Source organism: Aspergillus sclerotioniger (genome assembly GCF_003184525.1).
Source record: "Aspergillus sclerotioniger CBS 115572 chromosome Unknown BO94scaffold_52, whole genome shotgun sequence".
NCBI classification, from domain to species: Eukaryota; Fungi; Ascomycota; class Eurotiomycetes; order Eurotiales; family Aspergillaceae; genus Aspergillus; species Aspergillus sclerotioniger.
Genome location: NW_020291042.1, coordinates 123,528 through 148,201, shown reverse-complemented (window position 1 = coordinate 148,201; position 24,674 = coordinate 123,528). Strand labels below are relative to the sequence as shown.

Genomic DNA, 24,674 nt, shown 5'->3' with positions numbered 1-24,674 from the left:
ATCCACCTTTCCCTGCCGATCCCATACATACATCTCCGCTATGGGAACTGATAGGTCGGACCCTGCAGGGGATCAGCATATGTGGGAGGGATATCTAATAGTAGATAGCTAGGTAGGTTCACTTCGTGTTATCCTCGTGTTTATGCTTTTACTTTATACTAGGTTCGTCGTACTAAATCTTACTTACATACGGGGGGTTTGAAGGGCTTAGTTCGTTGAGGATTGAGGAGGGTGGAATTGAGTATCATATCATATCATATCATATTCATGAGATTCAACGTATCTATCGACTTCCTAGTTTAACTAGACACCCAGCAAGCAAATCAATCTAGCTAGGTAAAGTCCCTAATATGAGTATGACTATCTACTAATTAGATAATTAGATCCTGAAAGTAGAGAAGACCCCACGACAAACCCAAACTAAAATTTAGTATAAAGCAACGCTTAGCGCGGCTGGCCAGCCGCCCAAGAGCAAAATATTGGTCATGATTGAATTGATGGACCGAGCCGTGGATGGATGGGCTGATGATCGTGTAACTAAACTAGTATCAGGATGTTTGGGTACGGTATTGTTTGGGTTTTACGGGTGGTATGCGTGTATGTATGTATTGTATCATTTTGATGAGGTCGGTTTTTCGTTTCTTTTGGGTAGGAGATTGGGGTGATGGTGTCAATTGTTCGTGTCAGTTGTTGATGAATTGAGGGTTCATTGTAGGTATACGTACATATCATATAGAGGTGGCTGTCATTGGTATTGGGGTATGTGGTTTGGGGGGGATTTTTATCCGTATGGGCATGGGTATATGCTATGCTATGCTAAGCTGCATTGGTCGTGAGGCTACACGGGGAATACTCTAGACTCGAGAGAGTATAAGATGTTAAGATGTCAATATTGATCCCCAGAAGATAGTTAGTTGGTTAGATGAGAATACTGATCAGATTAGATCTTCAGCTTTGTCCTACTCCTACTAATAGTATCTACTCCTACTACTCATAGACTAGACTAGATTGAACCGCTACCTATTACGTACGTAGGTATGCACAGAAACCCCCCTAAGTTGCAGCATTACTCATTGATTCCTCGTTACTCTGTAATCCGTATATCCGCCACACGGAAGCTGGAGGCAGAGCGAGCCCGCCACCGGGAATTAATGCAGTGGGCCCTCCTCTCCTCTTTAAATAATAGAAGCCTAACCCTATCTAGCCCAGCCTGCACCTGCACCTACACACCCACCACCCAAATACTTACTGCACGGGAAGCAGTCACCCCCCTCCCCCTTTCTAATCATACCCATTATCCCTGCACCTATCAATACATCATCCTCAGAGAGATAGATACCTAAAATCAAATAAAAACAATCTCTACACAACAGCAGTACATCTACCTAAGTGTACTATGTATTATCCATCCCTATTCAAATTCTTCACCCAACCCAACCCGTAAATACTAACCCATCCTAACCTAATCCTCCGAAACCGGCCACTTGCATTTACCAACCCCACTCCACCCAACCCAACCAACAAATAAAACATAATCCAATTTATGTTTGTGTGTGCGCCAAGATTATTCAACCTAACTAGGAATGGACTGTGGGGCTGTTTCGAACCGAGGGACGCGTTGCATCGTCCATCTGATTAGATGATGGGATTGGATTATCTAATCTTATCTTTGGATTAATTTACGTCTCGTCTCGGGTGAGGGATTTTTGGGTTGGGTTGGGTTTGGGGCATTCTTTCGGGGTAACTAGTTCTATGTATGTTGATGTGTTGTGCTTTATGCATGCCATTTGTGTATAGTGATTGTGGTGTGTTTGTTCCCTGTGCGAGGGGAACAGGAATGGTTCTCATCTCTATAAAAGTATTATCATTCTAGGGTATTCACAAAACAAAATATATACAATCATCCCATCTCCACAGCATACAGCATACAGCTCACTGCTGCGCCTGTACCTGTTCCTGTGGTTGTGTGGCACCAGCTCTCCTCTCCAATACCCCCGCCGCCAATTTCCGTAAATCCACCTTCCTCACTTTCCCACTCCCCGTCACCGGCACTGTGCGATCCACGCCCTCCTCCCCAAACACAAACACGTATTGAGGCGCCTTGTGTCGGCCTAGTGTCTCGCGCGTCCAGTCCCGCAGTTCCTCCACAGTCGGGGCCTTTTCGTATCCAGCCGCCACGGAGATGAATGCGCCCACTACCTCGCCGTATTTTGGGTCTGGGATGCCGATCACGGATGCGACTTCGATGGCGGGGTGGGAGGCGAGTCGTTCTTCGATTTCTAATGGGTAGATGTTTTCGCCGCCTGGGGTTGTGGTTATGTTAGTGGTGGGTGGTATTTATGGGGTATTGTTGGGGAGTGAAAATACGGGGTGAATTGCAAAAAACGGGGAAGGGAAAGGAAAGGATGGGCTCACCTCGAATGATTATGTCCTTGAATCGGCCTGTGATTGAACACCGTCCCTCTGGTGTGAACATTGCCTCGTCACCCGTCTTCAGCCATGTCGTGCCATCTGAATCTGTGGTCATCGTCTCTGCTGTCTTCTCTGGGTTGTTCCAGTATCCCTTGGTTAGTTGGTAACCTGCGATGCACAGCTCGCCGCGCTCGCCCAAGGGAACGGTGTTGCCCTGGGCGTCAACGATCTTGGCGCGTGCGTGAGGCATCACTTTGCCTACTGTGGTGAGGCGCGTTTCTATCGTGTCGGAAGTGACGGCGTTGAAGCAGGTGGGGGAGGCTTCGGTGAGGCCTACAAGGGTTAGAGTCTTTCGGCAAGCTAGGAAGTAGGTATAGGCGTACCGTAGCTACTGGTGTATTGGGTCATGTTAAGTTCTTCAAAGAGACGCTTCATCAGCGGACGGGGCACAGGAGCTCCGGCAATGATGCCCGTGCGGAGGTTGCTGGTATCAAAGTTGGCCGGCTTGGGGAGACTCAGGATCGCTTCAAACATCGTAGGCACACCGTGCAGCGCCGTGCACTTTTCGTCAGAGATGGCGTGGAGAACTGCCTTGGGGTCAAAGGTCTCGCTGGGAAAGACAATCTTCGAACCGTGGGTGACCACTGCGAGCATGCCCAGGACCAGTCCGAAGCAGTGGAATAGAGGCGGCGGGCAGCAGAGGATGTCAAAGGAGGTGAGGTCCATGCGGTCGCCGATGAACCGTGAGTTGTTGACCAGGTTGCTGATTTATTAGTTTGTTCCTTTGCAAGAAGTGGGGTGGGGGCATACTGATGAGTTAGCATGGCGGCTTTGGGATTACCAGTCGAGCCGCTGGTGAATTGAAGATTGCACACATCATCTGGTCGCAGCTCGGCCTCGCGATCCGGCAAAGCAGAGTTAGGGATTTTCTCTCCCCGCTGGATAACCCCCGCGTAGGTGCCAAAGTTCTGGTACTCTCCCCGCAGGATGATGATCTCCTCCAGCGCAGCGGATCTGCCGTTCTGCTTGGGCTGTGGGCCCAGCTTGTCCAGAACCTCCTCCAGCGTGTGACGACCAATCCGGGGCGTCATAAATAAAACGCGGCAGTCTAAAGCTAGATCAGCATCAGGCCTACGGTGCATGCAGCAGTACTAACCAGTATGATCCAGCGCGTAGTAGAGCTCCGATGGCGTGTAGGTGTTGTTCAGCACCACGAGGATGGCTCCGACCCGAGCAGCAGCGAAGAAAACGGAAATGTATTGTTCGCAATTACCAGCCATGACACCAATGCGATCGCCTTTTTGGATTCCCATGGCCAAAAGACCACGTGCCAGCCGGTCGGTTTCCTCGTTCAAGGTGGCATAGGTCCAGCGGGCTCCGGTCCAGGGGAAGACCAGGCACTCGTAATCACCATATTGAAGGCTCTGTAGAGTCAGCAGCTCACCCAGTGTGATATCTAGGAGCTTGGGCTCGGTCGGGCCATAAACAATGGACAATGGCCGGGCCTGTCTGGAGGGTTGGAAATGGGAGAGGGTTTGTTGAAGACGCCGGAGAGTTGCCATTTTGCAGGGAATTCGGGAGGACAGGGCCAAAACTCGTAGGATCTTATCAGATCAGGCCATCAGGGCCCCTGATGCCAGACTTATATTAACGGTCGGGCCATGGCTGCTACTTGTGTAGGAAAGAGAGACATCCGTCATCCTGTGGTTCCGCAACTTGGCCGTTTCGGCTGTCGGTACCCAATAGGGCAACTGGAAGATACCGTTGGCCGACGCCATCCCCACTCCTCTGGCTCCCGGACCCAGTCAGAATTTTCCCCTATCATCGGGGAACTGGGAAGAGGGCTGCTATTTCCTTCTCACAGGGTGTGATCGCGACTAGAGCTTAGATGGCGGTAAATTTCCGGCTTTCTGCAACTTTCCAAGCCGAGGTTGCCGGCCAGGAACCCTAAATGCTGCAGAGAATGACTGGTTGCCGTTGGCCAGAACCGGATCAGATAACGCGGGTGGGTTTCAAACGGGGTTTGCAGAATCTGATCCAGGCTGTCCACCCAAATTGCATCATCGCCCAAGGCACAAGGCCCAGAACCGGCACCATTATCAATGGATTGCTCCGCCCTTCTCCACGACCCGTTGCTCGGAGAAGCATGGCATGACGGCCATTCTCCCGGTATTCTAGTACGATACGGCGTATGGATTGAATCTGCGCGGTTCACCAGAATGGTCCCGTGTATACATTTAGCCGAGCGGTCAGATGTACTTTATTAACTGCAAGAAAATTGGTTAATGATTCAATTGTAAACTTTAAGTGAAATGTATCAATGCGCGAAGTGACAGTAGCATGATTAGTTCCATTATGTTGCTTCATCTTCAACAAGCTTCGGCAATACGTACGTCCCCTTTCTTCCTGCATCCTAGCAAGACCCCAGTGAATACACAGCTTCGAAAATATCACATGCTCGTGGCAGTTGAAGGATTGGCTGGGGATTCATCAGGTGCTGCTTTCACAGCCTTGGTGATTTTATCCAACTCTCTGGCATCACGAACGACTTTTTCAGCAATGTCCAGATACTCTGGATCTGGAACATCTCCCCAGTCCCATGATCTGATCTCCTGGATTGCGGATGGCACCATTTCCATAAACTCCCTCTCTGCTGCCTCCTCTTCCTCGGCGGTGTTGTATTGTGTATCAGCTGGAGGGCCATGGAAGATGTATCCGTGCATGAAGCCCGCGAGGTCACTTATTACTTGATGTCGTATGGAGTAGTCGGCGACGGAGGAATTCACGAGGTGATGGATCATTGACAACATATATCGAGGAGGTTTCGGGGTCAAGAGTTGTTGTTTATGGTCAAATGTGGATGGAACTTCGAAAGTGTCCTCGAGAGTCAGACCAAGTACCGACAGAGGATAAAGGTAGATCATGCTTCCGTACACAGCATCTTTGTGGAATCGGCTTAGATCTACCCATCCGCCAAGATAGTAATTGCAGTCAGGCTTTGAAGCCTCAGGAAAGCCATTATCGGCAAGTGTTTGTGAAGCAAATGTCAGGAGATCATCGGGAACCGCCCATTCAGCGCCCTAGTAAAGGGGAGTCAGACATATTCTGACATGGAGGGAGTGGGGATGTCTCATCACTTACCATGAGGACTTCTGCCCATCCCCATCGATAGAGAATTTGCGAACCATATTCCACCACCGGAATTTCCTCATCGATGAGCGCTTTCAGAGCTTTCCTCAAGATTTCGTCGTGCATTTGCACACCCTTCCGCCCATTAAAGACCGGTAGGTGTGTTTCTCGGACCATTATCGGTGCAGCCGCACCTGTATCCATGTTTGCGCCATCGCGGTCTTCCGAAGAAAGGCCCTCAGATTCGGAAATCTCAGAAGGGGAATGCACCGAGGAGCCCGGGGATGAGTAGGTGGCCCCAGTAGGCTCAACCGGACTTGAAGGACAAGCATTATCGAATGATATCTCGAGACCTGAAGAGGCTGCCACAGCATCAGGGCATTCACAAGACACGGCAGAAGGAGGACTAGAAATCTTGAAAGAGGCGACTTGCACTGGTAGAGTCGCCATGGCACCTAAATGTTCACAAGGAATAACTAGAGGGTTCAGAGGGCTCGGGCTTTTGACAGACGAAATCAGGGTTAGGTGAGCTAGACTGTAGAAGGTCCCTTTCAAGGGTTAACAGTTGGGTAGACGAAAGAATAAATGCTTGTAGAACTGGCAGTGAGTGGGATTTGGGAAAGAGAAGAAAAAGAGTGAGCGATGAGATGAGCTTGTGATCTCTCAGAGGGAGCCAAGGTCACCTGACTCAACAACCAGACATTGACCATTGGCCATTCCTCTTTACGTTTCCTAACATACTTGTGTTATTTACATGCCAAAGATTCACCCCGATGCCTGGCCTACCACCTGGATCATATCAACTTCCCGGCCCTCTTCTAGTCAGTACTCAGGTTGCGATCAGAAAGAGGGAGATTCTGCTCCGTTGTAGTTCTGTACAGCTGCAAGATCCTCAGGCTTCAGATTCGCCTCGAGCAGCTGACACATCTCGGAGGATTCGCTGTGTCTGTACAGGTCACAAACGTTCTGCAGAGTGAGCTCCTTTGGTCTCTCCGGGTAGCCGGCAAAGTCGATATGCATCCCCGAATCTCGAAGCCACTTGAGAAGAACCACAATATCTTCGGCGTCGGTTTTAAATTTCCTCTTGGACTCGGGTCTGTGAGAAGTCCTGTATATGGCCCATCGCTTGACCTTTGTCAGAAAAAGAATCGAAGGATGAACGATAGGTACTACGGCAGTACGCTATAGTCAGCAATTTTTTTCTTATTTCTGCATCAATCAAAGACACATGTGGGCAAAGGTAGGACAGGGCACACTCACTGAGTATTGGAAGACGCGTATGAGGAGGCATGCTCATTATCTTCACAGAAGCTGCAGAAGGCAGCCGCATGTGCTCGTTATCTCCCCCGCGTATGATATCGCACTTCACTGGGTCCGCTTCTCTTCTTCTTTCTTCTGTTGATAGAAGAGACGGAAACCTTGGATCTGGAATATAGGATCCTGCAGAAGAAGGTTCTGGATTGTCCGGGGATCGGCGTCAACGATGACATCGATATCCTATTCGCAAGTGAGTCCTAAATATTCCAAGACATTGAGATGTGAACGAAAATGTAACTTCAAGTGGCTTTATGGAGACCCCAGGAGAGGTGTCTCTCGAGAGCCACCTAAATCATTTGCTCCCGAGACGTCTCAAAGGGTATCGCTGTTGGGTTCACATCATAAGTACTACTTACTTGCGTGATCCGCATTGCAGAAATCAGACTGGTCGCATATCCTCCAATGAAAGCATGGCGAATGCCTTCCCGGCGAAGGAGTGTGCTGAGCTCTGTTGCTGCAGCATCAAGGCCCCGTAAATTCTTCTGCAATTTATCCATGGGCAGGGGGTCCTGCACTTCATGCTTCGGCGTATCTGTCATGATGATGGTATGGTATATTGAGGCAAGTCTACAAAGAACAGACGTTGATATGTAAGTAGAATTGGGAGGTATGTTTGGATATAGGTAGTTAAGATATTGCAAGAGGAAACACAAAGTCCAAAGCGCAAGACAAGAGTGTGGATGAGAGCAGCACTCTCGATAAATATGCGACAGAGGTCGAAAATTGAATTCTCTTTACAGAATCAATGAGTATATTCACCAACATCTATTAACAAAACCCATTCATAGTGTGGCAGATGACTATTGGTGAGTATGAACCACCTGATGCTCCTGCCCTTCATTCCCCTTCATCTAGCCTGCCATCTCTCTAATTCATCAACATCATTGATTACCGGCATCTTAATTGGCCTAGGTAATTCATCAACGGTTTGATATACATTTTATGATACTGCTAATCAAACTTGAGGGGAAGTGAATCTTGGGTCCGGCCGGCCGGTCTGCCTTACTACGAGCCCCCTCCTTCTGGGGAACCCCATGTGCTTCACCGAACAAGTACATTTACTGAAACATGCCAGACTGTTTGAAGCAGGCTTTGTACGAATCTAAATCACATGAGTCAGAGGTATTGAAGTTAAAGTGTTGAATTGGACCCAGTGAATGTTCTGTATTAACTATCTCCACCTTCAATGCAAGTAGCCAACCGGGATATATGTTGGGATCTATTCACCCTTGAAGCAGTTCCCTTAGCCAAGTGATTTCTCTTTTGGTTTAGTTGGGAGTTTCTGTCAATGCATCTCTTGTCTACGTGGTAGCAGTTTTGGCATTTATGTACCTTGCTGAGCAAGCGGATTGGTCAGGAAGAAGTAGGAAGGGGATATAAGTTTTTTTATACGGATTAGAGCTTTTTGCTATGGTTTGACGGAGATCTTCTTTAACATGTCTCTTCTACTCAGCTGTATTCTGCAAATGTAAGTCAGGAATCATAAACAACATATATAAGCACGGCTTATACAAGTCTATACACTAATTCATTCATCCGCGTGTAATCAGACTAAAAGCACAGCTGCTAGTACCAATTATGGAGACATCCAGCGGAGCAGTTCCGTTCCATGTGTCACTCGGAGTCGGTTTTTATTACTTCAACCCGGAGCGATCGGCTGGACCCTATCATCGGCTCCAGCTTGATGGTCTCAGTTTCTGACAACTGGTTTCTTAGCGTCAACGCAAGTGCCACACGAGAGCGGGCAGAAGAAATTTCGCAAGACGCCATCGGATGGATAATCAGATACCCCTCCCTCTCCACCGTGGATCAGATAATACCCCGAAGGCCCGAACAGGCACTTGAGCCTGAATTATCAGACCGCTAAGTTATTAAGGTGGACCCGCACCCGTGAAAGCGAAAAGCTGTGCAAGGCCGCAGGCAGGATGGGAAGTTCTACAAGAACCTGGGCAGTGCTTGCTCAGTCTGCGAAGAGCCGAGGTCATACACCGTCTGTTAATTTGCTCAGATGCGGAGACCGATACCATCGGCTAGAATGAGACACGCCGATCGAATACGCTCAAGGCCAAGTCGGATTTGCCCAAAGCAGAAACGTCGGCTACAGCCGTGCAGAGATCTGGCCAGCAAGTATCTCTGAAATCGCACGTTTGCAAACGCTGTCCGGGTAAGTTACCGTCCTGTATTGGGAACGAACTGGAGTGGTCATGACGGTACGGATCTAATCAGATTAGAAGATGATCTAATCAGATAATCCCTGTCCGAGGATCGGAGAAATGGCAGGTCCGGCGGCTAACCCGCAGTGGGAGGCCATGGCCGAGTCGCGTGTTTCCCGCGCGCACCGCCCGAGCAATGAAGGATCCTGCCCAAATCCCGCCCTGCCACCCTACACATCCCAATCCCACCGGTGGTTCGACCGCCATCGCCTTGAATCTTGTTCCCCCCCCACCCGCTCATCGGTCGTCCAATGGCGGTGCGTGGTACATACCCCTTGGGTCCACTGCCAATGACGAGGAATGGTGGTGACCTGCAAAGTTCCTGCGTTGAAAAAGTGTCTCTGTGCGACACTCACAATCCGTTGGGGTTCGTTTATGTTCCTGCTGGCGACCGCTTCCTCTATTCCTGGGAGCAGTCAACTTTAGGAGTCCTGTTGTCGAGCCAGCCGAGTTCGCTGCCTGCCTTTGCATGTGCGTGACGACCCCGCTCGTGATACACTAAAGCAATGACAGCCACAACCCCGAGAAATGAGGGGCACGAAGCCTCGACAGATTCCGCAAGCAAGACTCCCCATCCCACCATGAATGGCAACTCCTCAACTATGACTGCTCCAGTCCTTCCTGTCACCAAAGTCCCGGCGCTGGACACGGTCGATCATTATGCCGTGCAAAAATCCGGCGGTGACGCGGTAGCGATCAGCCCACCGATCGAGCTGGCCTGCCACTCCGACTTTCAAGATGTCGCAAACAGTCTGATTGAAGGCTACGCCCGTTTTGTCTCTGGGTTTACTGGATCCGAGGATGTGGCCTTCTTCATGTCTCAGTCGAGCCTCGCCAGCGAGTCCGAGCCGTTACGCGGGGTTATTTCGGCTTCCATCGTTGCGGGGGAAGAGGGGCAGCGCCCAACATGCGCCATCCGCGATGCCAGCCAACAGCACGCGGATGGAGGCGAGGTACAGTTTTCTCTACATCTGGGATTGTGCACCGATCCTGAAAATGGCGGGCAACAACCCCTTGCGGGAGTTCCAGACGGTGTAAGTGCTCCCAACGCAGGCGCTAAAGGCTCATGGGGACTAACCGCTGCTAGACCTTCGCGACATTCATTAAGCCTGTCGCAACGAAAGAAGCCCTCCAAATCCGTTTCGCCTATCCCGGGCGGCTTATTCCTGAGCCTGCGGTGGACCAGGTGCTTCGAACACTTGCGACGCATCTGGCCAACTCCAGTCCCTCCCTTTCCGTTGAGGCCTCGTTGCCCGACCTTTCGATCCTTAATTTCCCCCCATTTACGATACCCCCATCACGAGAAAACGAACAAAACGAATTTATTGAGCCTGACGATTCCAAGCAATTTCTTCTTCATACCGCTTTCGAGAGCTGGGCCCGTCGAAAGCCTAATGCCATCGCACTTGACTTTGTTCATTCTTTGCCTTCGGCGACGGCTGCAGCCGAGCACAGCATTGTCACTTATGCCGCCCTTGACCAAGCAGCCACCAATCTCGCTGTACATATCAGGTCCCTCCTATCCGCAAATAACGTGGCAGATTATGGACGTATCGTCCCTGTCTACATGTCAACATCCCCCGAACTCTACATCTCATACCTCGCTATTCTCAAGGCGGGTTTCGCCTTTTCTCCCATTGCCCAGGACGCCCCAGTACAGAGAGTTCGGGACATTCTGAAGGACATAGACTGTCCTATCATTCTGGGGAATACTCCTGAGCCCGCCTCAGGGCCATGGAGCGCAGATAGCGCCGATGGCGATGCCGTCAAGCATGTTTGGGTTGACGTTGCCGAGGCCTCGAAGTGGAAGGAACTGAGAGACGGTCTCGTCGAGCCTTCTGCTCAGATTGAGCCTGTGGAGCAACTGGACATCATGCATGACCAGACCGCGTATCTTCTCTTCACCAGCGGCTCTACTGGAAAACCGAAAGGTGTCCAGGTCAGCCACTTAGCTGCTGCCTGCTCCATCGAGTCTCATGCTACAGCTATTCCACTTCCAGGTGAGGCAGAGGGTGACTTTCGTTGGTTTCAATTCGCCGCTCCCACCTTCGACCCCTCGCTCATGGAAATCTTCGTCACTTTGAGTAGCGGCGCTACTCTCTGCTCTGCTGACCGGAGCCTAACATTGACCGATCTGGAAGCAACTGTCAACGAGGCTCGAGCGACTGTGATGATGGCCACGCCTAGCTTGGCCGCGCTTCTCCGGCCATCGCGGTTAAGCACGCTTCAGTCTCTCTGGACTATGGGTGAGAAGCTCAACCGGACAGTCATCGAAAACTTCTCCGCAAAGCCTCATGTGAACGGAACCAATACAGACTCTAAGCCCTCACGAATGTTGGTCAATGCCTACGGCCCTACCGAAGGAGCGATCAACTGCACCTTTCTGGCGCCGGTCAGCTATTCCGTCCGTGGCTCGATTATTGGTGAAGCACTACCGACCTGTTCAATGTTTGTTTTGGACCCAAACAGCCATGATCCGAAAGTGGTTCCCGCTGGCCTTGCTGGCGAGCTGGCGATCGGAGGTCCTCAAGTCAGTAAAGGCTATCTCAACCGTCCAGTGGAAACCGCCAAGTCATTCGTTCATAGTGCCCAGTTTGGCCGTTTGTATCGGACCGGTGACATGGCTCGGATTGTCTGGGACGAGTCCGGATCCCAGGTCATTGAGTTTCTTGGTCGGATCACGTCCGACCAGGTCAAAGTCAGCGGTCGCCGCCTCGAATTGGGTGAAATTGAATCAGTTCTTGCGACGGTCCGCGGTGTCACTGAGGTTGTGGCCGTGTTATCAAAACGCGATGACGTTCAGGGCAGTGAACAAATTGTCGCATGTCTGGTTGCAAGCGACGACAGCGAAGTAGAACGAGAGAGAATTGTTTGGGAAGCGCAGCAGAGCACCGAGCGGCACCTCTCGTCTTACATGTGCCCGTCGTCTTATACCTTTTATGATGTTCTTCCCAGGTCCAGCTCCGGCAAGGTTGATCGCAAGGCCATATCTGCAAGACTACAGCAAGCAGTTGAGAATAATGTCGGATTCTATCATGCTCCCAAATCGAAGCCTGGCGAAATAAACGGGGTGCATGATGAGTGGGAAACACCCGACGACGAAAGCCTGTTGTCTATCAGGCAACTTGTGGTGAACTTAGTTGCGGAGGCCACAGATGAGGGTGCTTCGGCTATCGGGCCTGAGACTGATCTATATTCCCTCGGTGTTGATAGTTTGGGAGCGATGCGCCTCCTGCAAAAACTGAGAGATCACTCCATTGAAGGCTTATCGGTTGGCGATGTTCTACAGTCTGGGACGCCCAAGGCGTTGGTCTCGGCCATCGCGCAGCAACGTCAAGCGAACGGGATTTCACATGCCAATGGGCTCGAAGGCACCTTACAACACATACTTGCAGCCTTTGGAGACCGGAAACTTTTGGTTTGTGCGGAGAGACTGGGCCTGATCCCTGAACAGATTCAGAAGGTGCTTCCAACCACCGCAACGCAGTCCGGCATGTTGACAAGCTTCCTTCAAACCTTGTCTAGTAATACCTTTGCAACTCGCTCGTACATCTATCACTCGGTTCTTCCACTTGAGCCGGAAGTCGATGTCGACCGCATCAAAAGCGCATGGGGAACTGTCATTGCAAACTATGATTCCTTTCGGACGGTTTTTTGCGGGGTTGATGATGATATGGCACCGTTTGCACAGTGCATTCTAGCTCCCGGGACTAACTTTAGGGACATTTGGAATGTATACCACGTTACAGAGGATTCTGAAGAAGACATTCTACAGCGAGCCCTTCAACAAGCAGAAGAGTCGATTGATTTAAGTACCCCGCCTTGGAGGCTGTCTCTAGTCACGTCTTCTACATCATCTCGGATAATCCTAAGCATGTTCCATGGGATCTTTGATGGTGGATCGTCGCAGCTACTGCTCGAGGATGTGTCTTCAGTGTACTCAGGAAAGTCGCCAGCGCGGCGTATCTCGCTGGAGCACATTGTAAAGCACCATTTCCAAGCCGATCATGCAGCAGCTGCCCGGTTCTGGCAGAAGCATTTGGAGAACTATTCTCCGGTCGTTTTCCCGTCTGTAACTTCTTACCGCCCTTCTTCAATCAAGAAGACTGGCTGTGTAGAGGTTACTGCTCGCACGAGCTACGACCGCCTGAAGAGACAATCCAAGTCCATCGGCGCAACACCTCTTTCAGTGCTTCAGGCTGCTTGGGGTTCCGTTCTTCTGGCTTACACTGGTACTCCCGATCACGACGTGGTTATGGGCAGTGTCGTCTCTGGACGACTTGACGTGGACTCGGAAGTGTGCGTTGGACCAACCCTTGCCACTATCCCCATCAGACTTTCCCTAAGTCAGATTCGTAAAGACTCGGGGGATTGGTCGACTAACCGCTCTGTTGCGCGTCATTTGACAATGTTCAATGCGGAAACACTTCCCTATCTACAGACTCGTCTGGGATCATTGGTGATGGCGGATGGCCGACTTCCATATGACACGCTCATTGTTTATCAAGACTTTAACGCTAGCTCGAGCTCTAGTGGCCTTTGGAGCTCAGTCGACCACCCGGCCATGGCAAATGACTTTGCTGTCATGATCGAGATTTGGCCTGGTGCTGATTCATCATTGACCTTGCGAGCCAGCTTCAGCGATGCGCAGCTTGATCGCAGCTCAGCCGAAATCATGCTCGAGCAGATGTCTGACATCGTTGCCTTCATACTCGAGCATCCCGATGGAAACTTCCAAGATGCCTTATTTCACACCGAGACTGGGTTGAAGTCATGTTCCAACCCAACGCCGTCTACTGCCCCAGAAGTACTGGAGGGAGCCCTTCTGCAATCCCAGTTCGAAGAGCACGCAGCCTCACACCCAGAAGACCCTGCCTTGATCTTCAAGTATGATTTGGAAGATGACAGTAATCCTCGCAACATCACATGGTCCTACGCCAAGCTCAACGCTTTAGCGGACAATCTCGCCGAACATTTGCTTCAAACTGGCGCACAGTTGACAAACTCACCGATACCTATTTGCATCGAGAAAAGCCCAGCCTCGTATGTCGCTATCCTCGGTATTCTCAAAGCCGGGGGTGCTTGGTGTCCAATCGATACGTTCTCTCCTGCACAACGTCGCCATGACCTTATTGCACGGACTGGGTCAACGATTCTTCTGGTCTCGAGTGCGGACGGGGCACAGCCAGAAGACTCGATTCCCGTCGGTGTCGATGTGATCGATGTTGACAAGTTCACCACTGAACCCACTAATGTGGACGGAGCGATGCGAAATAAAACTAATCATAGAACTACCCCTGATGGTATGGCATATCTTATCTGGACCAGTGGTACAACAGGAGCGCCAAAAGGGGTCCCGATCAAACATTCGTCGGCTGTTTCGAGTATGAAATCTCTCCAAAAGGATATCCCGACCGACGTGGCAGGTGGCGTACGTTGCTTGCAGTTCTCGCAGCATACCTTTGATGTTTCCGTCCAGGACCTCTTCTACACTTGGGGCGTGGGAGGTGTCCTTATCTCTGCCTCGAGGGAAATCATGCTGGGTTCATTTCCTAAGCTAGCAAACACCACGAAGGCAACGCACGCGCACCTTACCCCTGCGTTTTCTGCGGCTGTCTCCCGGAAGACCTGCGAGACCCTTCAGGTGATTACCATGATCGGGGAAAAGCTGACACAGTCCGTGGCCGACGACTGGGGGACTAATATGAGAGCATACAATACTTATGGCCCTGCGGAAGTGACGGTGGTTTCGACCATAAGAGAGTTCGGAAATGAGCACATCAATGTCAAGAGTGCAAACATTGGCTGGCCAATGGATTCGGTATCTGTGTTTGTAACCAAGAATCAACGCCTCGTCATGAAAAATGCCATTGGAGAGCTGGCGCTGGGCGGACCACAGCTCTCCCCCGGTTACTTGAGTCAAGACGATGTCACCAAAGCCAAGTATGTCTGGAATGAAGAGGCGGGCCAGATGGTGTACTATACCGGGGACTTGGTTCGCATGCTTGCTGATGGCTCTCTGGAATACATCAGCCGTGTGGATGACTTGGTCAAGCTAGGCGGTATCCGAGTCGAGCTGAGTGAGATCAGCTTCGCCCTGGACGAGTGCCATCCTTTGGTTGAGAGCATCGAGACGCTTATTCTCAACCGCCCAGACCGGCCCAATAAGGTCATGGTTGCCTTTCTCTCCGCCCCCGGGGCTGCAAGGACAGCTGGCAGCGAGCAGCTCGTGTTGCTCGACGAGACGGCACTTGAAATTGCCCGTGCCGCCAGCGAGAAGGCGCAAAGCTCTCTGCCTAGCTACATGATCCCATCGGTTTATCTCGTGGTATCGTACATTCCGAGAACATCGTCCGCCAAGACAGATCGCAGGGCCTTGCAAGCGGCCTATGCTTCTATAGATATCGATAGCTGGGAAAAGGAGATGAGCCCAGAGGCCGACATTCATACACAGAATTCCGGGGAGGAGGACACCACGTCCATAACCACCCAAGTGGTAGAGATGATCGCTTCACTCGCCAATATCTCCAAGCCAAGCATCACGAGATCCAGCCGTTTGCGGAGTTTGGGTATCGATTCTATTCGCGCAACCCGGCTCGCATCCAGGCTCAAGGAGGCAGGTCACCATTTGTCCGTTGTCGAAGTCCTAAAATGTGTGAGTGTCCAAGATCTTGTCAAGCTAGCCTCGAGTGAAGAGGTGGAGAATTCCGCTTTCGAGACATTCAACGTGAGTGGGTTCAACGACGCCTGGCACGCAGCGGCAGCAAGTGGAGTACCGGAGGATTTCGTCGTCGTGCGCGCGACCACGATCCAAGAAAGTCTGCTCAGTGAGACTATGGGCACATACAACATGTATTGGAGCAACCATTTCTTTTTGCTTGATAGCTCGGTGGACGCCACGCGATTGAAGCAGGCATGGCTTGCGACCAGCCAGAAGGTCGAGGCATTGAGGACTGGCTTCATTCCTGTTGCTGAGGTTTATAACGGCAGCAGTAGGTCTCGTGGAGATCTTGACTTCTCCATTTTACAGATTATCTACAATCTGCCGGGTCTGGATTGGGAACATGTCAATTGCTCCGAGCAGGATTTGGTGGAGCTTCGGGATACCCGAATTGAGGAGATCATGACGAAACATCAGCAGGCCTACTTTAAACATCCCCCATGGGCTGTTACTGTATTCGACACTGGCGACAGGCAACTCATGATCTTCACTGTTCATCACTCTATCCACGATGAGCCTTCACTGGGACTGATCATGGATGATGTGCGGTCCGCCTATGCCTATAAACCGCCCCCGAGGCATCAACTTTGCGATGCACTCTCAATAGTTCTACCGACAGAAAGGCGAAGCAGCGCGACCAGGAGCTTCTGGGAAACAGAACTCACGAGATTCTCAGAGCTGGACGCTCCGGTTTGGCCCGACCTTACCGGAAAGAGGCTACAACCAGGCGAAGTCCCCAAGTACGAGTTGATCACTGAAGAGCTTCCGATGACAGAGCCGGTGGAGAAGCTGCAATCTTTTGCAGCTCAACTTGGAGTTTCATCCATTGCCTCGATTATTCGTGCCGCATGGGCCTATGTATCGTTGGGTTACCTCGGTGTGCCAGCGATTGTTTTCGCCGAGACCCTCTCCGACAGAGTCTTGCACGCCGATCTCGAAGACTGCATTGGACCACTCATCTCCGTGGTACCGGTTCCGTTCAATCCGACGGGAACCACTCGTGAGCTACTCGCAGAGCAACATCGGCTTTCTGTTCAGTCCTGGAAGTACCGCCATATTCATGCTCGCGAGATTAGAAGAATGCTCAAGAGGCCGAGGGGGGAGGCCCTGTATCCAGCAGTGTTCAACTTCCATGCTCCAAATGAAGAGCCTGTGATCGGCACTGAGCCGAGCATTTGGCGTGAGGTTGAAGATGAGGTCGGACTGCATGTTGAGCATCCCATGGCCATGAATATCTTCCAACGTACGGACGGCTCCATTGTCCTCGAGGCAACTGCCGATAGCAGCATAATGTGCCGTGCACAGCTGTCTCTTTTTGTCCGTCAAATTGATGGGCTTATCAGTTCAATGCTGGCATCTCCAGATGAGCCACTGAAAAGTCTCGTCAACCATTTCCCAGCGGCTTTGCGGTCTCTATCAAACCAGCCAGTCAGCGAGGAAGTAACTAACTCGGTGCGAATGAGCCCAACGCACTGGTTGGAGGTGTACGCTGAGAAGCACCCCGAATGGACAGCTGTCGAGGTGGCCAGCAGCATATCCTCAAGTGGAGTTGAAAAGGAAGCCATGAGCTACGGTACCCTGAACTCTGAAGCCAACCGTGTTGCGGCCTTCTTGGCATCTCTCGGTCATAAGAACAGGATGATTGCGGTCTGCTCTGGACGAAACTTGCCTTCATATCCAATCATCATCGGTATCTTCAAATCAGGAAATACTTATCTCCCAATCGAGGAAGGTCTTCCTGTGGATCGCAAAACGTTTCTCATTGAGGATAGTGATTGCCCTGTTGTTTTCACGGAAACAGCACTTGCATCTACATTCGCGAATATCCCCAAGAGCTGTCGCGTGATGTGTATCGATGATCCGGAGCTCTCGACCTCACTTGCCGCAATGTCACGCGAAAACCAGGACTATAACTCTGACACCAACGACCTGGCATATCTGCTTTTCACATCTGGCTCAACGGGTAAACCCAAGGGTGTCATGGTGACTCGAGGCAACCTTTCGTCTTTTATCGAATCCTTCGGGGAGTTCACCTGTGGATATGCCCCCGTTACGTATGAGTTGGGTGGTACAGGAAGATATCTTGCACAGGCTAGTCGGGCTTTCGATCCCCATCTCTTGGAGATGTTCTTCCCCTGGCGTCATGGAATGGCCACGGTGACAGCTCCTAGGATGATGATTCTTGATGATCTTGGTTTAACCCTTTCCAAATGGGACATCACGCATGCAAGTTTGGTGCCATCGCTTGTGGATCAGGCAAACATTGTACCAGAACAGTGTCCAAACCTGAGATTCATGACTGTTGGAGGTGAAAAGATATCGCAAAGGGTATTAGACACATGGGCGGGATCACACATGGCGCTTGTCAACGCGTACGGCCCGACTGAGTTGACTATTGGCTGCACCTTTGCTCGCGTTGGGAAGGACACCAATCTACGCAACATTGGCCCCCCGCTGGCGGCCTGTGTCTGTCATGTCCTTGTCCCTGGTACTCTTGACTATGCTCTAAGGGGCCAGTCTGGAGAGTTGTGCTTTACTGGAGACCTTGTTGCAAGGGGATACCTCAATAGACCAGATGCTACCGGGTTCGTCACCGGACCTCATGGTGAGAAGATGTATCGTACCGGTGATATAGGACGCTTGATGCCCGACGACTCGGTGGAATATCTTGGACGTGCCGACGACCAAACCAAAATTCGTGGTCAACGATTAGAACTTGGAGAGGTATCGGAGGTAATACGCTCATCGTCGAGCGTCGGTATCGATGTTGTTACGACTGTTGCAAAACATCCTGGCCTTTCGAGAGTCCAGCTGATCTCTTTCATCGCGCGTTCCGAAGCTCGCCAGCGTGAGAAGAGCGGCAATGTCACCTTTTTTCAATCCGACTTTGCAACATTAGGCAGGGAACTTCAAGACATTTGCAAGAGAAGGTTACCGAGCTACATGGTGCCTGAGCTAATCCTCCCGATTACGTACATTCCTTTGGCACCCATGTCAGGCAAGGCAAATATCAAAGAACTGCACGGCCTCTTCGCGAGCCTTCCGCTTCCTACTGTGCTCCAAGGCAACAGCTCATCGAGGAACGGGGCCACTATCAGCCGGACATTGACTGCCGATGAGGAGGCTGTAGTGCGAGAGGTTTGCGGTGTCGTCTCGGCGAACCCTTCCATCTTTGGGCCCATGACAAATATCTTTGAGATCGGCCTCGATAGCCTTAGTGCCATAGGTCTTACGATCAGGCTCCGGAGAATTGGTTATGAGGTTACGGTAGCTATGGTCATGAGCAATCCGGTTATTGAGCAGCTTGCACGCTTGCCTAGGAGTTCCTCTTCTTCGGAAACGAATAGTATCTCCAAGGCGCGTCAAGCCTTCCACGAGATTGAGTCCCAATACCGAAAGCACCCCTCGCCAGGTGTCGAACCATCTGACGTGTCCACAGTCAGACCTTGTCTCCCGCTCCAGGAAGGTCTGGTTGCTCGCTCAATTAATAGTGAAGGGGATCAACTCTATGTCAACCACGTTGTCCTCCAACTCGGGGCCGATGTCGATGCTAATAAGTTGAGATCTGCCTGGAACGCTGTTGTCAATAACAACGACATTCTGAGGACTTCGTTCGCGTCTTTGGACAAGCAGATGGTGCAGATCGTATTCTCAGCTGAATCCCACCAGGTCCAATGGAAGGAGGAGGAATATGGCAGCTTGAATGAGTCTATCGATCAGAACAAAGCACAGCAAGAGAGTATCTCCCAGGACATCATTTCGAACATTGCCACGATGCCACCAGTACGGTTCCAACTAGCCCAGTCCTCGGAAACTAAAGGACCCCTTGCCCTCTTCATCGGCATCCATCACGCCCTATATGATGGCGAGTCGTTCATGATGCTGTTGGAGGATGTTGCGGCACACTACGCAGCTCAGCCGACTCCGCGAAGGGGGTCGCCGTTGGCTTTCCTCGAATATGTATGTACACAGGATCAAGAAAAAGCTAAACAACACTGGGTCCAGTATTTGGAGGGATGTCGTCCGACAATCTTCCGTGCTGACTCCAATGTCACGGAACTTCCGACTGCCATACACAGGAAGCTCGGCAGTAAGCTCTCTGAGCTGGAACGCCGTTCTGCAACTCTCCAGACTACAGTACCATCCTTGATGCAGGCAACCTTTGCGCTTTTGCTGGCCGATACCGTGGGTGCGGCAGATGTAACCTACGGATTGGTCCTTTCTGGTAGGGCTGTGTCGGTGCCAGGAGCAACCTCGGTGCTTCTCCCTTGCATCACTACCGTCCCCGGACGTCTCAATACCGCTGGCATGGACACAGTTGATGAAGTGGTGGAGAACGTCCAAAAGTCCACTGTGAGGTCGCTTGATTTCCAGCACACGTCCCTGAGACATATACAAAGATGGACCAATGCACAAACTCCTCTGTTTGACTGTCTGTTCTCATACATCCGGGCAGCCACGCCACCAGGACACCATTTGTGGCAGGAGCTAGACAGTCATATGCCGGCTGAGTATCCGTTGGCAGTCGAAGTCGAAGCCAATCATCTCACGGATACCATTCAACTTAACAGTTATTTCTCGTCTGCCTTTGGTTTGTCTTACAGTGGAGAAGACTTCCTCGAGAAGATGGATGCTGTGCTCTCGAGCATTGTATCAGGAGAGGTTCTTTCGCTGGAGAACTTCAATGTGTCTCACTCATCGGTACCTGGTTCACCTTCTGCGGTACAGTGGGACAACAATACATGGTCCACCACCGAATTAACGATCCGTGAATACACTATGGCTTTCTGCGAGCTAACTTCGGCCGAAGTTACTAAGGCCGCTTCTTTCCTAAGTCTAGGCGTGGATTCGGTGACAGCGATTCAGTTTGCACGCCAACTACGTGAAGCAGGGCTTCAGGTCTCTTCTGCTGATGTTATGCGTTTCTCATGTGTCGGTGCATTGGCTCAGCACGTGGAGCATGTCTCAACCCAGGCCCTTGTCAACGGAAATGATGACGGTGACAAGACTAGTATCGATATCCCTGTTGACATGTACAAGGAACACGTCCGTCTTCTTGCAGAGAATGACTCGATCTCGGTGATGTTCGAGACTACGCCACTGCAGTCCGGAATGATCACACAGACTCTTGCTTCAGCCGGACAGGTCTACGTCCACCCGCACCCCATCCAGCTGAAGGAGTCGGTCGATACCACTCGGCTAAAGGATGCTCTTATGAGGGTTGTTGCGGCAAATGATATACTGCGTACATCTTTCCATCTGATCGCAGAGCTTGGGTCGTCCTGGATTGGTGCCGTGCATACTAATCCTCCTTTTAAGTGGAAGGAGATTACACTGCCTTCTGGAGCTGATGTTCTGGCTGAAGTCAGCTCTCTGTATACATTCAACGAAGAGTCTTCATTCGAGCTTCCACCGATCCGGTCCATCCTGGTCAACCAGCCGGAATGCAGGCTATTCGTCATTGTTCTACATCACGCTCTCTATGACGGTGCATCAATTCCTTTCCTCTTTGAAGATCTGGCGGTATGCTACGAAGGTGGTAACCCCTCGGAAAGGCCACAGTTCTCGGAAACTGTGAAGCATATCTTGAGCGGGCAGGAGGAAGCTTGCAAGTTCTGGACACAAAAGCTAAGTGGATACGATGTGACTGAAATCCCTGAACTCCCCAAGGTTGAGTCATCCGACTGCATGTTTCTTTCTGAGCGCCGTGTGGATCTTGACTTGTCGGCCGTAATCGAGGCCTGCAAGGCAATGGAGGTCACTGTTCAGAGCGTTTCTCTCCTAGCATATGCCAAGGTGCTAGCTAGTGTGATTGGAAAGCGTGATGTCGTCTTTGGACAAGTCCTCGCAGGCCGCTCGCTGCCTGTCGCTGGTGCAGAACGAACCCTTGGTCCGTTGTTCAACACTGTCTCTCAGAGAGTGACTTTTGAGCCCAAGTTCCTGAGCAACAAGGCCGTGGCCCAGCGTTTGCAGCAGCTTACGATTGATTCGCAAGGTTATCAGCACGCGCCGTTGAGAGTTGTGCAGAACTCTTTGAGGCAGGCCAATAACATGACATCGTCTAGCCTTTTCGACACGCTCTTCGTTTTCCAGAAAAGTGCGGACTTGGCGGGCAGCGTCATCGAAGAGCAGCAAATTTGGACGCCTTATGAAACGGATGACTACGCGGCGCAGGCCGAATACAAGCTCAACATCGAAGTCGATCATGCCCGCGATGGACTTGTAGTACGAGCAACTTGCAATGGCCGTTACCTCTCCCAAGGAACGCTTGACCATCTTATGGATGAGTTTGCTACTGTTTTTCGTGACATCATCGAACATCCAACTAGATGCGCAACAATTGTACCCGACGGTCTTGGTGAACTCCCGGTAAAACTGTCCTTGGGCCAGACAGTTGATTCCGAGATCGAAACGTTCGAAGCACCTTCCCATGAAGCCATCGTTCAGTCTGTGCTCGCCGAAGTTTCCGGTGTTTCTGTGGACAATATCACACCGAACGCGAGCATCTTCAACATTGGATTGGACTCTTTGTCAGCTATCCGCATTGCCTCAATCTGTCGGTCCAAGGGTCTGAGGACTGGTGTAGCCGACATTCTCCAAGGAAATACTCTGCGTGGTATCAGCCAGCGCATTCGGCCGATGTCCGAGCAGACAATCCAACCCCAAGGCTCACTTATCAAAGACTACGAGATGGTACAGGCGACTGTACTCCAGCAGCTGGACCTAAGCAAGGATTCCATTGAGACAATTCTGCCTTGTCTAGGTGGCCAGTTTCACCACCTTGTCAGCTGGTTGAAGTCTGGACGGACGCTCTTTGAACCTGCCTGGGCATACTTCTGCTCCGAGCGAATCGACAGCACAATTATGGAGAAGGCGTGGTTCCAACTCCGCCAACGGCACCCCATACTCCGCACTTGCTTCGCAGCTGTATCCTCCTCAGAAGCCGTGCAGGTCGTTCTCAAGCAGGCAATGCGCGACACGAACACATTCAAGGTCATCCAGTCCTCTGCCTCCATCACCGAAACGGCCCAAGCACAGGCGAGAGAAGAGGTCCTCCACCCATCCACCCTATTCACACCCCCCGTCCGACTCCGCCTCTTGAACGCCAGAGACAGGGACGGCATTCTCGTCCTCATCAACCACGCCGCATACGATGCCTGGACCATGCCAATGTTTGTGACCGAGCTAGCACAACTCTATCGCAGTCAAGCTCCCGAAACCAACCCGGACTTTCCTGCTTTCGTCGACTTTTCCGTGCGCTCTCTCCAGACCCTTGACGAACAGAAATACTGGACCTCTACTCTCAAGGCCGCCACACCCACTCTCATCCACAACACTCGCCCCGAATCCTCCCCCATCCCAGACCAACTATTCATCGGCGCCTGGGAAAAGGTCAAAAACCTCTCCCGACTCGAAACCAAATGCCGCTCCTCCAACCTCAGCCTCCAAACCGTCGTTCTCCTCGCCATCGCCCGCTGCATCGCGCGTCTCACCGACGTCCAAAACCCAACAATGGGTCTCTACCAAACCGGCCGCTCCGCCTCCTTCAACAACATCGAGAGCCTCTCCGGTCCCTGCCTCAACGTCAACCCGTTCACCATCCCCGACGCTCATCCCAACTCCACCACCGACCTCCTCACCCAAGCCCGCGCCATCCAGTCCTCCCTCGCAGAACGCGTCTCCTACGAACAGAGCTCCCTCCGCAACGTCCTCCAATGGACAAGCTCCACCGAGAAACCCCTCTTCAACGCCTGGGTCAACCTCCTCTGGATGCAAAATGCCATCCCATCCCAAGCCGAGATCGATGCAGCGGATCCCGACGATCTCTTCTTCCCGCTACGCATCGGTGTCCCGACGGACTTTATTCCTGCGGAACCATTGGAAGAAACACTCACTTCCGTATCAGCTCTGGATACGAGTTTCTTGCCAGCAGAGAATGTGTTCATTGATGTTGGACCGGACGCGTTAACGGACTCGATTGGGTTTGGCGTGCGCGTTGAGGGTGGAATTCTGAGCGAGGAGGAGGTGAATGCGCTTGTTGATGAGATTGGGAAGGAAATCGAGATGATTGTGGGGAGTTTGCAATGAGACCATCCACCAAACAAACAGCGCTATTTGGAAGGAGAAGGAAGCCATATAGATACGGACGGACATAGACTGCATCTGGTGTTTATTTTGCAAATGCAAAATTGGTTCATTGTGATCGTGATTGTGATTTACTATCAACTGATTTTGTATGATTCAATCTTGTTATGTTAGTTAGATCATTGATATAAACTACTCCGTACTTGGTTCATATAATCTTGTTCTATCTCTGTTTAATCCTCGATCTAGATCCATCCATCAATCATGACTAGGCAGATAAATAGTCTTTTATAGATCCACACATAATCAATATGCACTACTCACCAAACACCAATAAATATGATATCACAACATTCCAATTCTAACACGTCCCCCCCCCCCCCCCAAAACCCAATAAGAAAAAGTAAAAAAAAATGAAACCTATCTTAATATTGAAATCCTATCCTATGTTTGATGAATATTTATTTATATTTTCATTATTGCATTTTATGAACACTGATCGTCTCTCTAGTCTAGAAACTTCATTTAGGAAAAGGCATCCAACAGGGGCGGGGAATAGGGAGAAAGAAACAATTAAAGGAAATTACAGTGGTGGTGATCACTTGCCTATTTGGGCACAGGATGAAAGGAGAGGTGGGGGTATGTGTTTGTGCGGTGGACGTGGTGGTTTAGGTAGTATGTTTGGACTTTATGATTTTCGAGTAGAAAATTGGAAAAGAAAAGAAAAGAAAAGTGGTGCCGAGATTGTCAAGTTGAGTTGTTGATGGGTTAGGATGATCTGTCTGTATGTGCTTTGG

The 24,674-nt window shown here is 51.0% G+C and overlaps 5 protein-coding genes across 5 annotated transcripts; 2 read left to right on the top strand and 3 right to left on the bottom strand.

Annotated features, from left to right (window-relative positions):
* Positions 1–1,932: 1,932 nt before the first annotated feature.
* sidI (putative long-chain-fatty-acid-CoA ligase) lies at positions 1,933–4,001 on the bottom strand (the record flags this gene model as incomplete). Its single annotated transcript, XM_025617537.1, has 5 exons — positions 3,569–4,001; positions 3,223–3,520; positions 2,796–3,175; positions 2,416–2,745; positions 1,933–2,303 (listed from the first exon to the last, which is right to left on the bottom strand). The coding sequence occupies exons 1-5, from the start codon at positions 3,972–3,974 to the stop codon at positions 1,933–1,935; spliced, it is 1,785 nt and encodes a 594-aa protein (XP_025461662.1). The 5' UTR covers positions 3,975–4,001.
* Positions 4,002–4,862: 861 nt separating this feature from the next.
* Positions 4,863–5,718, bottom strand: BO94DRAFT_479632 (uncharacterized protein; the record flags this gene model as incomplete). The annotated part of the gene is made up of 2 exons (XM_025608750.1): positions 4,863–5,492; positions 5,554–5,718. 2 exons carry the CDS (start codon positions 5,716–5,718, stop codon positions 4,863–4,865), a joined length of 795 nt encoding a protein of 264 aa, XP_025461661.1.
* Positions 5,719–6,381: 663 nt separating this feature from the next.
* Positions 6,382–7,355, bottom strand: BO94DRAFT_528783 (uncharacterized protein; the record flags this gene model as incomplete). The annotated part of the gene is made up of 4 exons (XM_025610438.1): positions 6,382–6,710; positions 6,796–6,933; positions 6,960–7,038; positions 7,215–7,355. The coding sequence occupies 4 exons, from the start codon at positions 7,353–7,355 to the stop codon at positions 6,382–6,384; spliced, it is 687 nt and encodes a 228-aa protein (XP_025461660.1).
* Positions 7,356–8,294: 939 nt separating this feature from the next.
* BO94DRAFT_551541 (uncharacterized protein) lies at positions 8,295–8,725 on the top strand (the record flags this gene model as incomplete). Its single annotated transcript, XM_025613546.1, has 2 exons — positions 8,295–8,326; positions 8,443–8,725. The coding sequence occupies 2 exons, from the start codon at positions 8,295–8,297 to the stop codon at positions 8,723–8,725; spliced, it is 315 nt and encodes a 104-aa protein (XP_025461659.1).
* A 630-nt stretch (positions 8,726–9,355) lies between these two features.
* Positions 9,356–24,084, top strand: sidC (nonribosomal siderophore peptide synthase SidC). Its single transcript, XM_025609508.1, has 2 exons — positions 9,356–10,105; positions 10,159–24,084. Exons 1-2 carry the CDS (start codon positions 9,578–9,580, stop codon positions 23,878–23,880), a joined length of 14,250 nt encoding a protein of 4,749 aa, XP_025461658.1. The 5' UTR covers positions 9,356–9,577; the 3' UTR covers positions 23,881–24,084.
* The last annotated feature ends 590 nt before the right edge of the window (positions 24,085–24,674 follow it).